The sequence below is a fragment of the Loxodonta africana genome, chromosome 2 (assembly GCF_030014295.1).
Source record: "Loxodonta africana isolate mLoxAfr1 chromosome 2, mLoxAfr1.hap2, whole genome shotgun sequence".
NCBI lineage: Eukaryota > Metazoa > Chordata > Mammalia > Proboscidea > Elephantidae > Loxodonta > Loxodonta africana.
Genome location: NC_087343.1, coordinates 81,953,175 through 81,969,395, shown reverse-complemented (window position 1 = coordinate 81,969,395; position 16,221 = coordinate 81,953,175). Strand labels below are relative to the sequence as shown.

Genomic DNA, 16,221 nt, shown 5'->3' with positions numbered 1-16,221 from the left:
CTCTCCATATGAACGCTTTATGACTACATTTCTTGCTCCCTCTTTATTTTTTAATGTTGTCTTCTTTTACATAACGAGGTTGCTTGTTTTGAGCGGTTTTTTATCTTGATTTATTTTTGTGATTTCCCTATCTGGGTTGACATCTGGTTGCTTTGTCCTGTGTTCTACTCTTGGGATGATATCTAATATTATTGATTTTCTAACCAGAGAACTCCCTTTAGTATTTCTTATAGTTTCGGTTTGGTTTTTACGAATTCTCAAACTTCTGTTCATCTGGAAATGAACTAATTTTGCCTTCATATTTGAGACAGTTTTGCTGGATATATGATTCTTGGCTCGCAGTTTTTTTCCTTCAATGCTTTATCTAAGTCATCCCGTTGCCCTCTTGGCTGCGTGGTTTCTGCCGAGTAATCTGAGCTTATTCTTACTGACTCTCCTTTGTAGGTGACTTTTCATTTATCCCTAGCTGCTCTTAAAATTTTCTCTTTATCTTTGGTTTTGGCAAGTTTGATTATAGTATGTCTTGGTGACTTTGTTTTAAGATCTACCTTATGTGGAATTTGATCCAAGCATGATATCTTCTCATCTTTCATGATATCAAGGAAGTTTTCTGCCAACAGATCTTGAACAATTCTGTCTGTATTTTCTGTTATCCCTCCCTATTCTGGTACTGCAATCACTCGTAGGTTATTTCTCTTGATAGAGTCCCACATGATTCTTAGGGTTTCTTCATTTTTTTTTAATTCTTTTATCGGATTTATCTTCAGATATATTGGTGCCAAGTTTTTATCTTCAATCTCACTAATTCTGGCTTCCACTTCCACAGTTCTGCTCCTCTGACTTTCCATTGAGTTGTCTGCTTCTGTAATTTTATTGTTAATCTTCTGAATTTCTGATTCTGTCTCTGTATGGATTGTTGCAGCTTATTAAATCTTTCATTATGTTCTTGAATAACCTTTTTAATTTCTTCAACTGCTTTATCTGTGTATTCCTTGGCTTGTTCTGCCTATTGTCTGATCTCGTTCCTGATGTCTTGAAGAGAACTGTATATTAATTTCTTATATTCTACATCTGGTAATCCCAGGGAGGTACCTTCATCCATCAGATCCCTTGATTTTTTGTTTTGAGAGCTCGTTGGAGTGATCATGGTCTGCTTTATGGGGTTTGATATTGACTGTTGTCTCCAAGCCATCTATAAGTTATTATATTAGTTTATTTTATGTTTGCTTACTGCATCCTAGCTTCTTGCTTTGTTTTAATATGTCCAAATAGGTTACTTGAGTGAGCTAGCTCGATTATTTTCACCTTTGAAGCTCTAATGTCCTGTCACCAGATGGCTGGAACTGTTATCAGGTATATGAGCCTAGGAGTTAATTCACTTTTTTTGTATGGATTCAGCTCAGGTGTCCAGGTAGTTGGTCATCAAGCGTGTGGTATAGGCTTTGTCCTACAGTCTTAGAGGGGCAGGGGTGATTAGTGTAGGTACAAGTTCCTGGTTGCAGCAGGGGGTCCTGTTCTGAACAATGCAGGGGGCTGATAACCATCACCCGAGTGTCTGTGAGGGAAGCGCATCCATGTTCCCTAGAGCACACAGGTGGGTGGGTTCTACAGATGGACCAAGGGCACCCAATGGTTTTGGTTGTAGTGACCGATAGGTACCAGTATCCTTGCACCCGTCATGGGTGGCTGGGTTACCTGAGTGGAGTCACCAGTTGTTAGGCCGCTGATGTGGGTCGGTGAGGACCCTGTTTAATAGGCAAAGTGGTGTCAAACTTCAGACACCCACCTTTCTACCGCATAGCTGAAACAGCTGCAGTCTGTGAATAAGGGCCTGTTCTTCTGAAATAGGCCCATACAGGTCCATGCACGGGGAAAGGTATTCCAAGTCCACGAACCGTTTATGCCTCGACAGGATCCACTTCTGTCCTGAGCTCCTCAAGTTAGTGGAGCTGCGAGATTATCTTTTCCCTCAGTTGTGAATTTATTCCTTCTCCAAGGCCAGGAGAATGGCTCAAGGTGCTCAGCAGGGCCTGTCTCAGGCCCAGGGAAATTGATAGCCTCTGAAGCCAGCTTGGGGGTTCGGGGCATAGTAAAATATATGCAAGTACTTAGCCTTTGCTGAGAGCGCTGTTCATCTCTGGTTCCAGAGGTTTGAGTAGGCTGTGTGGCTGGCTGTTTCTCCCTGAGGAAACTGGCCGAACGCTACCACCAGTCCGTCACAGTCGCTCCCAGGAATGGTGCCTGAGACTTCCCAGCAATTCAGTTCGGGCAACTCCTCTCTGCTCCTGAGCTGTCTCTTCCTCCCTATGCCGCTCAATACATTTTCTAACTTTGCCTTTGATATTTAGGACTCCTAGCTTGTCGTAAATATACTCATTTCATTAGTTTTTTCGGGTCTTTGTTGTAAGAGGGATCACCGGAAGCATCTGACTACTCGGCTATCTTGGCCCGCCTCCTGTCTTCACATTTTTGAGTTGCGTATAACAACCTTGAAGGTGTCTTTTATGCACTTCCCTGAGGATAAATGTCTAGAAGTATAATTATATCGATGGTTTTCACTTTTGAAAAGTTTTGGTATGTATTACCAAATTAATCTTTGGAAAAATGTACCAATTTATACTAGGATATTAACATTATGTGAGAGTGCTTATTCTTTATGCATTTGCCAACACTGGGTATATTCCTGTTATATAATCTTTCCCAATTTGCAAGTTAATAAATGGTATGACGTTGTTTTTATATTTCTTTCATTATTAAGGGAGTTGAATATCTTTTCACATGTCTACTGAGCATTTCTATTTCTTGTTTTTCCTGTTCAGATGCTTTGCCCGTTTTTTCTGCTAGGGTATTCATCTTGATCTTACTGATTTACGAGAACTTATGTATGAAGGATAATAAACTTTTTCTGACGTCTGAGTTGCCAGCTTTCCCCTAGCTTTTTGTTACTTATGATTTTTTTTTGTCAATCAAATATTTGTTCAGAATTGCTCTGTCCCCACCTCCTTTGAAGCTCCTTTGTTGTTGTTGTTAGGTGCTGTTAAGTCGGTTCCAACTTACAGCGACTATATTTACCACCAAATGAAACAGTGCTCAGTCCTGCGCCATACTCAAAATCGTTATGCTTGAGCCTGTTGTTGCAGCCATTGTGTCAGTCCATCTCGTTGAGGGTCTTCCTCTTTTCCGCTGACCATGTACTTTACCAAGCATGATGTCCTTCTCCAGAGACTGATCCCTTCTAACAACATGTCCAAAGTATGTAAGATGCAGTCTCGCCATCCTTGCTTCTAAGGAGCATTCTGGTTGTACTTCTTCCAAGACAGATTTGTTTGTTCTTTTGGCAGTCCATGGTATATTCAGTATTCTTTGCCACACCACAATTCCAAGGCGTGAATTCTTCTTCCATCTTCCTCATTCATTGTTCAGCTTTCAGATGCATATGATGCGATCGAAAATACCATGGCTTGGGTCAGGCTCAGCTTAGTCTTCAAGGTGTCATCTTTGCTCTTCAACACCTTAAAGAGGTCCTGTGCAGCAGATTTGCCCAAGGCAATGTGTCTTTTGATTTCTTGACTGCTGCTTCCATGGGTATTGACCCAGGTAAAATGCAATCCTTGACAACTTCAGTCTTTTCTCCATTTATTGTGATGTTGCTTACTGATCCAGTTGTGAGGATTTTTGTTTTCTTTATGTTGAGGTATGATGCATACTGAAGGCTGTGGTTCTTGATCTTCATCAGTAAGTGCTTCAAGTCCTCTTCACTTTCAGCAAGGAAGGTTGTGTTATTTGCATAACACAGGTTATTAATGAGTCTTCCTCCAATCCTGATGCCATGTTCTTCATATAGTCCAGCTTCTCAGATTAGTTGCTCAGCATACAGCTTGAATAGGTATGGTGAGAGGATGCAGTTGTGATGCATACCTTTCCTGACTTTAAACCACGCAGTATCCCCTTGGTCTGTCTGAACAACTGCCCCTTGATCTATGTAAAGCACACGAGCACAATTAAGTGTTCTGGAATTCCCATTGTTCGCAGTGTTATCCATAATTTGTTATTCACACAGTCGAAAGCCTTTGCATAGTTAATAAAACACAGGTAAACATCCTTCTGGTATTCTGCACTTTAAGTCAGGATCCATCTGACATCAGCAATGATATCCCTGGTTCCATGTCCTCTTCTAAATCTGGCTTGAATTTCTGGCAGTTCCCTGTTGATATACTGCTGCATCTGCTTTGGAGTGATCTTCAGCAAAATTTTGCTTATGTCTGATATTAATGATATTGTTAGATAATTTCTGCATTCGGTTGTATCACCTTTCTTGGGAATAGGCATAAATATAGATGTCTTCGAGTCAGTTGGCCAGGTAGCTGTCTTCCACATTTCTTGGCATAGATGAGTGAGCACTTCCAGCACTGCATCAATTTGTTGAAACATGTCAGTTGATATTCCGTCAATTCCTGGAGCCTTGTTTTTCACCAGTGCCTTCAGTGCAGCTTGGACTTCTTCAGTACCATCGGTTCCTGATCATATGCTACCTCTTGAACTGGTTGAACGTTGACCCATTCTTTTTGGTATAATTACTCTGTATTCGTTCCATCTTCTTTTGATGCTTCCAGCGTTGTTTTAGTATTTTCCCTGTAGAGCCCTTCACTATTGCAACTCGAGGCTTGAATGTTTTCTTCAATTCTTTTAGCTTGAGAAATACCAAGGTGATTCTTCCCTTTTAGTTTTCTATCTCCAGCTCTTTGTACATGTCATTATAGTACTTTGTCTTCTCGAGCCGCCCTTTGAAATTTTCTGTTCAGTTCTTTTACTTTATCATTTCGTCCTTTTTCTTTAGCTACTCAACATCTAAGACCAAGTTTCCAAGTCTCTTCTGACATCCATTTTGGTCTTTGCTTTCTTTCTTGTCTTTTTAGTGACCTCTTGCTTTCTTCATGTATGAAGTCCTTGATGTCGTTCCACAACTCATCTGATTTTCAGTCATTAGTGTTGAACGGTGGTCTCTAAATTCAGGTGGGATATATTCAGGATTGTCCTTTGGCTCTCATGGACTTGTTCTAATTTTCTTCAGTTTCAGCTTGAAATTGCATATGAGTAATTGATGGTCTGTTCCACAGTCGGCCCCTGGTCTCGTTCTGACTGATGGTATTGAGATTGCCCATCATCCCTTTCCACAGATTTAGTTGATTTGATTCCTGTGTATTCCATCTGGCGAGGTCCATGTGTACAGTTGCTGTTTATGTTGTGGAAGAATGGTATTTGCGATGAAGAAGTATTGGTCTTGGGAAATTCTGTCATACGACCTTTGGCATTGTTTCTATCACCAAGGTCATATTTTCCAACTACTGATCCTTCTTTTTTTCCAGCTTTCACATTCGAATCACCAGTAGTTATGCGTCCTAAATGCATGCTCGAACAATTTCAGACTGCAGAAGGTGGTAAAAATCTCAGTTTCTTCATCTTTGGCCTTAGTGGTTGGTGTGTAAATTTGAATAATAGTTGTGTTAACTGGTCTTCCTTGTAGGCATGTGGATATTATCCTATTACCGACAGCATTGTATTTCAGGATAGATCTTCAAATGTTCTTTCTGGCGATGAATGCAACACCATTCCTTTTCAAGTTGTCATTCCTGGCGTGTGGACCATATGATTTTCTGACTCAGAATGGCCAATACCAGTCCATTTCAGCTCACTAATGCCTAGAATATCAATGTTTATGCGCTCCATTTCATTTTTGACGATGTCCAATTTTCCTTGATTCATACTTCATACATTCTGGGTTCCGATTATTGGTGGATGTTTGCAGCTTTTTCTTCTCATTTTGAGTTGTGACGCTCCTTACCATTCCATATTTATAGAAATATGCACCTTTATTTTCTTCAACTTTTTTGTATGTACATGTAAAGTTTTAATGTTTTTGAAACTCATTTTGATATGTGATAGAAGGTAAATCTTTTATTCCCCAAATAGTTAACCACCTATTCCAACATGAGGTATTTCTTTCCTTACTGAATTGAAATACAGTAATTATCATATACAAAGTAACTAAGCAAATTCGTGTCTATTTATAATCTTTCTATTCTGTTATTGTAATCTTCTATTTGGCTTTGTGTAGGTATCTCGGTGTTTTAATTATTATGATTTTATAGAGCCCTACTATTAGGCATTCCACTCATTTTTACCTTTAACCTAAGTAAAATAATCAGTAATGAAGCATATATGAACTTTTCCTAGATTTGAGTTTTGTCACTGGCTCCCATGTTGGAGAGCTGATAGTCTGGGACATCCTGGACTGGACCATGCAGGCCTATGAACGCAACTTCTGGGACCCATCTCTACAGCTGGACACACAGCAAGAAATAAAACTGTATCAAAAACCAAATGACATTTCTATTCATCATTTTACATGTGATGAAGAGGTAAAAATCTATAAATTTGCCTGTTTTTAAAAAATCTAGTTTCTGATTTTTTAAATTTAATCTAGCGATGGATACAAAAAGTTTTTATTCCCCATGGTTTTAAGTTGTGCTTTATAATGGTCTGAGTTTTTTTGAAGATTGTACCACTTTCACTGAAAGAGCATTTTTATCTTGACTCTTACCTTTGAGTAAACCAACCCGTTGTCATTGAGTCGATTCTGACTCATAGCGACCCTATAGAACAGAGTAGAACTGTGATTAAATGCCCATAGATTTTAAAAGCATAATGAAATTTTTGGTTGGATTAAGTAATCCCATAGGATTTGAAGTTAGTGTTTAAAATTGTTTTAAGGAACACTATTGAAAAAAAAATACTTTGTAGATTTTGGTGGTTTCCTAGAGAGGTAAAGGAAATTAAAAATTTCAGCAATGTTTCTATTTCCGTCTTCTGATGGAAGGTGATTGTGTGAGAGTTGTTGTTTTTAATCCTTCTGTGCAGTGATGCTCTTGAAGTACTTTATATCTTTTTTGTAATAAGCGACTACTGATTGAATCTTCATTCTAAAATTTCTTCTTTTTAGCCTCAGGGGCTCAGAAAATGTGTTACTTTTCTAAATGTAATCATAAGGAATGTTTAAGAGTTGTAACCTTTGAGGAGAGGATTAGGAAAGGCTTTTATTGCTCTTTTATTTTTATTTTCTGCCTTTCTGTATTGTTTCAATGTCCTAATTGTATGTTCATGTTACATTCACCACCAGTATTGAAAATACCAGCAGGGTCACCCCTGGTGAACAGGTTTCAGAGGTGCTTCCAGACTAAGGCAGATAGGAAGAAAGGCCTGGTGATCTGCTTTCAAACATTAAGCAGTGAAAACCCTGTGGGTCATAGCAGGATGTTGTGTGATGTAGTGCTGGAAGATGAGTCTCCTAGGTTGAAGGGCACTACACAGTGGCTACAACTGTGGACTCAGACACACCAATCGTTATGAAGATGGTGCAGGACCAGGCAACATTTTGTTCTGTTGTACATGGGGTCATCATGAATCGGAGCCAAACTAGATGTTAACTAACAACAACAATAATAATGCATGCTATTTTTTTTTTATTAAAGATTTCAGTAGTAGTGTTCTGGGTTGAGGGGGTATGGTCTATTTTTTGTTTCTACCTCTCTTACTTAGGAAAAAACAACAAAAACCAGAAAAGAATAGAATAAAAATAATATAAAAACACTAGCATACTCAGAGATTGTTTCTTTGTACCTCAACTTTATTTTGGAAAAAAAAATTTAAATCTGTAATTAAAAAAATGGTTTCAGGAAAGATAGAGACTAGATTCCTTAAGAGTTTAGCCTAATAATTACATACTTTAAAAATTTTATACCTTTTTTCACTTTTATAAAAATCAGTCATTAAAAAAAATTCTTTTCATTTTTATTTCTTTTTATCTTAAAAAATTTAATTGTTTATTAACTGCTATAAATGCTTCATAAACAATTGTTTCATTTCCTTAATTTGTTGGGGGTTATTCTGCAGAGGATCATGGATTACTGATGATGGGTGACTGATAGAAGGACCCCTTTGAGTAAATGCTATCCCTAAAGCTTAGGAATTCTCTAATTATGTTTATAATTTTCTTTGTGGCCTTGGATAAATCAGTTAAACTCTGTGCATGGATTTCCTGGTCTGTCAAGCTAGTTTCTGGGATTTGTTTGCATTTTATGCTTATACATAGGGCTCTAGATTTTAGCAAGTTGGCTAGCTATTTTCATTAATGCCCTGGCCACCGGTCCTCAGCTTGTATTGTTAAATTGCAGAATACTAATCCTGAGGGTCAGGTGGATCATTCCAGATTTCGACTCTGGTAAGCCTAGGGGGCACGCTTTGGCCCAGATAGTGTAGGGTTTGGTGGCCTTTTGAGACCTTATGAGAAGGGTTTGGAGGGTTCAGAGTCTCTGCTGAAAACAGAGAAGCAATCTCTAGGGATTTCTGAAAGTTCTGCCTCACCGAGTCCCTACTAAATACCTACAGATTCTAATATAAGTGCTAACAAAAATGTGGTAACTTGAAAAAATAATTACAGAAACTAGGCAGTGTGGTTTAAGGAAAGAGCAAGATGTGAGTCATATGCTTTTAATATTGACTCTGTGTCTAATTTTTTTGTCTGACTTTAGTATTTTTTAAATTTTAACTTACTCATCTGGAAAATGGCAGTAATGCTTGCTGTCTTAACAAGGTGTTTTGGGGCTAACTAAGATAATACTAGTGAAGGTGCTTTCAAAAGATTAAAGATATTTTCTTAGCAAAGAAATATTTCTAATACCATATTTGGAAAAATGTTATTGTGAAGCCATATTAGTGCTATGATAGCATTTTTTAAAATATTTTCTATAACTCTCTTGATTGCTTAAGATGCTTTTGATTTTGAGTTGCCTGTGACTCAGAGTGACATTATGTATAATAGAAAGAAACATTGCCCAGTCCTATGCCATCTTCGTGACCATTGGTACATTTGAGTCCACCATAGTGGCTATTGTGTTAATCCATCTCGTTGATGGTTTTCCTCCTTTTCGATAACCTTCTATCTTACCAAACATAATGTCCTTTTCTAATGATTGGTCTTTCTTATGATATGTCCAAAGTAAGTGAGCCAGAGTCTCACCAGCCTCGCCTCTAAAGAGTATTTTGGTTGTATTTCTTCTAAAACTGATTTGTTCAATCTTCTGCTGGTACACGGTATATTTAGTACAGCAGTTCCCCCTTATCCGCGGTTTCCATGGTTTCAGTTACCCACGGTCAACTGTGGTTGGAAAATGTTAAATGAGTACTTAGCATGATGAAATCTCATGCTGTCCCGCTCTGTTATTCACATAAATTTTTTTACAGTATATTGTTATAATTGTTCTATTTTATTATTAGTTATTGTTAATCTCTTACTGTGCTTAATTTATAAATTAAACTGTATCGTAGGTATGTGTGTTATAGGACAAAACATAGTATATATAGGATGCAGTACTATCCATGGTTTCAGGCATCCAAGGGCTTTAGAATATATCCCCTGCGGATAAGGGGGACCATGGTATTCTTCGTCAGCACCACTGTGTGAATGCATCAATTCTTCTGTCTTCCTTTTTCACTATCCAACTTTCACATGCATGTAAGGTGGTTAAAAAAGACATGGCTTGGGTCACATGCACTTTAGTCATTAAAGTGACATCTTTGCTTTTTAAAGCTTTAATCTTTTGCTGCAGATTTGCCCGGTGTAATATGTCATTCAGTTTCTTGATTGCTACTTCCATGGATGTTGATTGTTGATCCAAATAGAATGAAATTGTTGACAGCTTTAATGTAGAGTCCAAGTAATTTTGCTCACATTTTTTTTCAAGCAAAAGAAGCTAAGTAATTTTCCCAAGGGTATTTATTGTGTTATGTGATTGTAAACCCAGATTCTACAGTATGTTCTCATAATTTGCAGTAGCTGTGTTCTAAAAAGTCCTGGTAACACTGAATTAGTGAATACTGAATGAACCATTGCTCCTAGGGAAATACAGGGTTAGATTCCTGCAAGCCTCTGGTCATAACATTTTCATCAATCGGTTAATATATAACCTTGTTTTGTATTTGTTGTTTCATTAACATTGCACTTATGTCCAGCATACTATAACTCAGGCCTAAACTAGTTTATCTAATGCATGTTATCTTCTTCATAAGGCACGTCACAGCCTTCTTGGACTTGGAAAGATTAGACAGCACTTCAATAAGCATGGGGGCCATTTTAAGCAGTGAAATCACCAACAAAAAACAGAAAAATGTGAAAACATGGCACTCACAGGATTGCTATGGGTCAGAATTGACTCAGCGGCAGCGGGTTTGGATTTTTTGTTTAAATAGACTGCAAAAAAGACACTTGTTTATAGTATGAGAGCTGAAACAAGACATTGTGTCTCCTTGCTTGGCATGTGCGTTGGGCTCCTTAAATTTTTTGCCACTCAGCACACATCCATGAATGACTGTGAAAGCATTGTGAGTTTTGATTTTGGGGTTACAAATAAATTTTAGCAAGTAGGGTAATGTTCAAGTATGGAATCCACAAATAATTGGGATAGATTGTACCTCAGCAGTTCAGCTGCAGGACCAGGCTGGCTGCCAGCCATAGCTCTCAGCTGTCATATTTGTGAGGAGGAAAATGATACTGAGGAGATGTGATAGACAGCTTTTTCTGTATCAGTGTCCGTGTCCTTCTACCTTGTAAATACTCTGAGCTTTCCTTGTTGCTTTCACAATTTTGGACTTCAGAGGGCATTACAGTTATTTGTGCTGAAGGTAAAAATAGGGAAAGTAACATGGCTTTCTGATGTCACACTAGGGCTGAAAATCTATTATATCAGGTAGTGATATGTATTTGACACCCATTTCTGAACTTTTCCCCCCTAGAATGTATTTGCCGCAGTTGGGAGGGGTTTATATGTGTATAACCTTCAAATGAAGCGTGTGATTGCCTGCCAGAAAACTGCACATGACTCCAATGTCCTGCACATTGCCAAACTTCCAAACAGGTATAAGTTTCCATGTCTTCTGCAATAAATGAAAGAAATTCACAGTTCCCAGGGCCGCCAACATAATTTCTCAAGTGGCAAAGTTACCTGGCCCCATGGCTTGACCTGCTATGTTATTTTGGAAATGGAGAATGCTCCATGGCTTCCTCTGACAGACAAGTTTGATGTAATACATTACAAAATTTACAAGAAGCAAAGTTAAAATGAATTACATGGAATTTCATGTAAGAAGAGACAGTTTGACAATTCGGTACTTATTTTAAAGAACAAAAGACTTTTGGGCACTTAACAGTGTACTCATTTTTTGTGTTTTCCATAAATGCATATTTTTGTGTTTTTGTTTTTGGGCAGAATCAAATGGTAGTCTCCTTGTTTAAGGCAACTGAGCTAGTGTTTTCCTCTCAGGGTAAATTCGGCAGCTGAGTTTTTAGGGATGAAATTATGTGAAAGGAATAGCATTTCTAATGCAGGATATTTTTAGAATGAGAGGCATACTGAGAAGAGATACCATAAGAGGAGGGAAGGGGGGCTAGGCAAGACATTGTGAAAGACTATTCATGCCCTGTGTTCCTGAATGCATTTTAAAAAGTGGAGATGATAAATTTAGAATATATGAGCCTAGGTAACATAGTATAATGTGTGCCTTTCCTGAAGAGTGCCTTTACTTTGTGGTGTAAAACCAAAATAAAAAAATAAGCCATGTTAAGTTGCAATTTTTTAAAAATCGGTTCCTGCTAAGAGCTGAATAAAAGCTTTGAAGGACCTCACTGATTTCTTTCACTGCAAATTGAGCATTGGCCTTCCATGGTGCTCTGTCTGTTTTTTTATTACTGATCTTCTGTTCTGACAGGCAGTTAATCTCATGCTCAGAAGATGGCAGTGTACGCATTTGGGAGTTACGAGAAAAACAGCAGCTGGCAGCTGAGCCTGTACCAACAGGTAAGTGTCTTCTCCCAAAAAGTCAACTCTCTCTTTCTCGTATGAAAGGCTGAAGAAAGGCAGTTACATGTGACCACAAGAATAAGTAAATACAGAATGTGCTCCAAATAGAATGTCAATGGAGACCTAAGATGCTTACAATGAAGCATTTCAGAATATGGTCATTGGGATCTAGGATTTACATTTTTGGAACTTGATGTTAGTATAAATTGGTTTTCTATGTAACTACCTATTTATTTCAATTTAAGTCAATTGGGATTTTACTGCTTTGAAGAAAAACTGCCGTTTTCTGATACTCTAAATGACCAGCTGGCCTAATGAAAAATGAGCTGGCCTATAATTCATTTATATTATCTGTAATTCTGATTGGTACACAAACAGAATTTGTACCTTCAGATATCAACCTAAAGAGTTCCTAAGCCGTGAAGCATTATCATTAACGTTGAATTCAGATGGCTTTATGGAAAAATATACTTTTCTTTGAGTTTATAGCATAATCTCATGCCATTTTTACTTCCTTGTTTTTGGTTTGAAAACAAAACCCTGGGTGTTTACACAAATTAGTTAACGACCTTTGCATAAGAAACCAGATGCTGATACCTGTGTAGTTTCTTCTGACTTAGCTGAAGTCCTAGGGTGTTGCTTTTGGATACCTACACATAGCTTCTCCTCTTTACCATTTATTCGTGGTCTGTACCACATTATTTTAGGGCCTGATTACACAGTCTTTAACTTGTGACTCATTGAGTTATGCTTTTTTTTTTTTTTCAATGCCTAAATCTGAGCTGTCCTTTTTTTTTTTAATTCGATGCTACCATTCAGGTATTTACCTCTCTCTTCTTTCATGTCCAGCATCTGCCTTTATCATGTTAATACACCTTCACCAGGGGGTGACTAAAACCAGAAAACCAAACCTGTTGTGAGCCAATTTCCAACTCATAGACCCTATAGGACAGAGTAGACCTGCTCCATGCGTTTCCAAGGAGCAGTTGGTGAATTCGAACTGCCAACCTTTTGGTTAGCAGCCTCAGCTCGCTGTAGCTCTTAACCACTGTGCCACCAGGGCTCCAGAGGGTGACTAGTGTCTAAGAAAGGTGAAAGGAAATATTACAAAAGGAAAAACACAAAGCTCTAGCATACTGCCTGGCACCATCATTCCCTTAGCCCTTGACTAAATTAAGTGTGGAACATTTTTGTACTTAAGTTTTCAGGTCTCATATTACTGTTATAATGAGTAAAAAGCATAGACATTTTGGAAATGACTGAAGTGGTTGTGTTTTTCTAGGTTTTTTTAACATGTGGGGATTTGGGAGGGCAAACAAACAAGCCAGCCAACCTGTTAAGAAACAACAAGAAAATGCTAATTCATGTTCACTGGAGCTTATTGGAGATTTGATTGGACACTCATCATCTGTGGAGGTACTTTTTTTTAACAGGCATATAAAGGTCCTGGTAATTCCTGCTTTTTCATCTTGTTCCTCTTCTCATTCAGTTGATCTCATAAAGACCTATACTTCATAGCTCTCTGCCTTTCCCACTTACGTAGATTTTTCCTGAATCTAAACGTGGACTAGGATAGGTTACATACAGTATACATTTAGGATCTCCCTTCAGAGAGAGATGTTTTGAGGAAGCAAGGGATGGATTGCTTCTAAAATTGTGCTGAATCATCATTATTTATGAGACCAAGATAGCAAAAATAAGGGTAATTTGAATATTGTTGAATGTACATATATAACAGTAGTAAACAGAAGGCGAATGGAGGGTTGTGGCTATATGTGTACAATTAAAGCCTTAGTAGACTCTAATTCCAGGGGTTTTTTGGAGATTCATGAACACAGCTCTGTTTTTAGTTCCCTTTGAAGGGTAACAGTCTCTTAGCTTTAGTTAAACCCTGTGTCCTGATTACCATTGTATATATATTAAAATATTAGTTGAGAATTATAAGATACATAAAATTCTAACTTCAGATTAACATTAATATTTACCACAGGCACTGTTGCCTGTAATGAATAAGATCAGTTCAAATAAAGAGATGATTGGAACTGATAACAGTGTAATCAGGGGCTTCATTAATGAATTTTTTTAAGTTGTTCTTCCCTATTTCACAGCTGGTGAGTTACAAATTACTTTTCATTTGAAACTGCATTCATGCTTAGGAGCAGCAGCAGCACACTTATTATGGAGCATTTCCTCTGTTTCAGGCACTATACTAGACACTGGAGTTTACAAAGAGGTGTAATTCCTACCCTCATGGATCTTATACTTTAGCAGGAGAGGAAGGCTAGAGACCTAATGAACTGCTAATCAAGGTGGCTTATGATGAGTAGCAGACAGTGAATACTCAGGAGTTAGAAAAAGCACTTACTGCTCAATGGTTAGTGGAAGATAAGGGAGTTGGGGACTTCAGCTGAACCTTCAATGTTCAGTAGGATTAATATAAATAGCCTTGTGACCATAAGCTACTTGAGGTTGTCTTATTCATCTTTGCTTTTCTTCAACAGTTAACCCAGTTTAATTTTTTTAACTTTTTGTTTTTACGTGGGTGACTGTAGAGTAGTTTGGGGTGGTGAACATGAAATGTACTAGGCAAAAGAATCTATTTTGTACCAAGGAGCAGATTATCTAGGCTGGAGTACTAGGTTCTTTTGAACAGACGTGAGTAGGAGATAAAGCCTAGGAAAATAATTTTGGGTCAGATTATGAATGTTCTTGAATGCCAGGCTAAGGAGTTCGGACTTTATTTTAAAAGTAGTGGAAACCCACTGCAGGTTTTTAAATAGTGGGAGATACCTGAAAAATGGCGCATTGGTCATAATATGGAACATTGTCAGGTTCTTAGAAATTTTCCTGTATTGAAGTGTTCACAGTCATTTTTTAAGTATCTCTGGCTTCACTGAAAATATCTAGGCTATCTCTTAGGTGCTCCATGTCCCAGATTTCCTCATTCGTTTTAATATTTTCATCCTTACTCTCTGACCTAAGCCCTCTACCTGTGTACTGGATTGTATCTTCTATCTTCCTGAGGAATTTTGCTCCCATATTTCCCCTTTAACTTCTGCATCATCAGCTGAGACCTCTTTTGTGGCCTTATCCCGCTATCTTCAGAAATCCATAGATTATTTCTGAGAAAACACTCATCCTGTTGTTCCTTAACGTTGCTCTTTTTTTCTCCTTTATTTCACTTTCCTTCAAGAACTTCATCCTTCTCATGGCTTCATTTATCTTCTCTCCACCCCATAGTATTCATCTTGCCTTCTCAGCAACACTCCGTTTTCCTGTTCTTAGCTTCCAGCCTGTTTCCTTCGCTGAGCATGCCCTTCCTTTTGCTTGATGTTTTATCTGTTTGGAGCTTTCGCTGGTAATTTCAGTTGTCATTGATTCATTTTCCCTCCTATTCTGAATTTCTGTGGGATATCATAGTCTCTACTACATTATTTGGATTGTAAAGTCTTGAAAATGAACATTGATTTCAGCTCTTTCTACAAAAGTAGATATAATCAGTCAATCTGTAAACATTTACCATGCATCTTCTATATACTTACGGTTCCTATCTTAGGAAAGTTCAAATTCGGTTGTGAAAATCAAATCGTAGTTGAAAGAATTAGGTCGCTAATTAAAGACTGTATAACCAGACACTAAATAATGTAGTACAGAAACCCTGTAGGGCAGAGTAGAACTGCCCCACAGGATTTCCAGGGAGTACCTGGTGGATTCAGACTGTCAACTTTTTGGTTAGCAGCCATAGCTCTTAACCACTACATCATCAGGATTTCTGTACTGCATTATTTAGTGCCTGGTTATATAGTCTTTAATTAGTGACCTAATTCTTTCAACTATGATTTGGTTTTTATAACTGAATTTGAACTTTCCTAAGGGTAGGAACCACAAGCATATAGAAGACACAGAGTAAATGCTTATAGATTGATTATATCTACTTTTGTATAAAGAGCTGAAGTCAGTGTTTATCTTGGGGAATTTACAGTTCAAACATTTTACCGTTAGTCATTTTGTGCATAAACAATGAGACAAGTACAATTGATTAAGGAAAGCAGGACCTCTACCTGGCAAAATCTTAAAACCAATACTAAAGAATTAGGTAATGGTAAAATTAAAAAATGGCTGCTTTTCATAGTTGTGTAGTTGAGAAGCATTAACAAAGTTCTGATTATTAAAATACTAGATATTAGTGTAGTTGCATGTGACTTTAACCAACATTTAAAAATAAAATTTCTCATTAAAAATGGAATTTTCCATTTAGATCCAGATAAGTCTTCAAAGAACATGTCTTACAAGTACATGTGTTACTCTA

The 16,221-nt window shown here is 37.7% G+C and overlaps 1 protein-coding gene across 5 annotated transcripts in view; it reads left to right on the top strand.

Moving 5' to 3' along the window:
* The window catches only part of WDR41 (WD repeat domain 41), a 76,382-nt gene that overhangs the window by 46,969 nt on the left and 13,192 nt on the right, over nt 1–16,221 (top strand). For all 5 annotated transcript variants that reach the window (XM_010588232.3, XM_064273456.1, XM_064273466.1 and 2 more), the window contains 4 exons: nt 6,235–6,419; nt 10,849–10,970; nt 11,821–11,909; nt 13,195–13,328. In XM_010588232.3, coding sequence (XP_010586534.2) covers nt 6,235–6,419; nt 10,849–10,970; nt 11,821–11,909; nt 13,195–13,328 — 530 coding nt within the window. The remainder of the gene's footprint in view (nt 1–6,234; nt 6,420–10,848; nt 10,971–11,820; nt 11,910–13,194; nt 13,329–16,221) is intronic.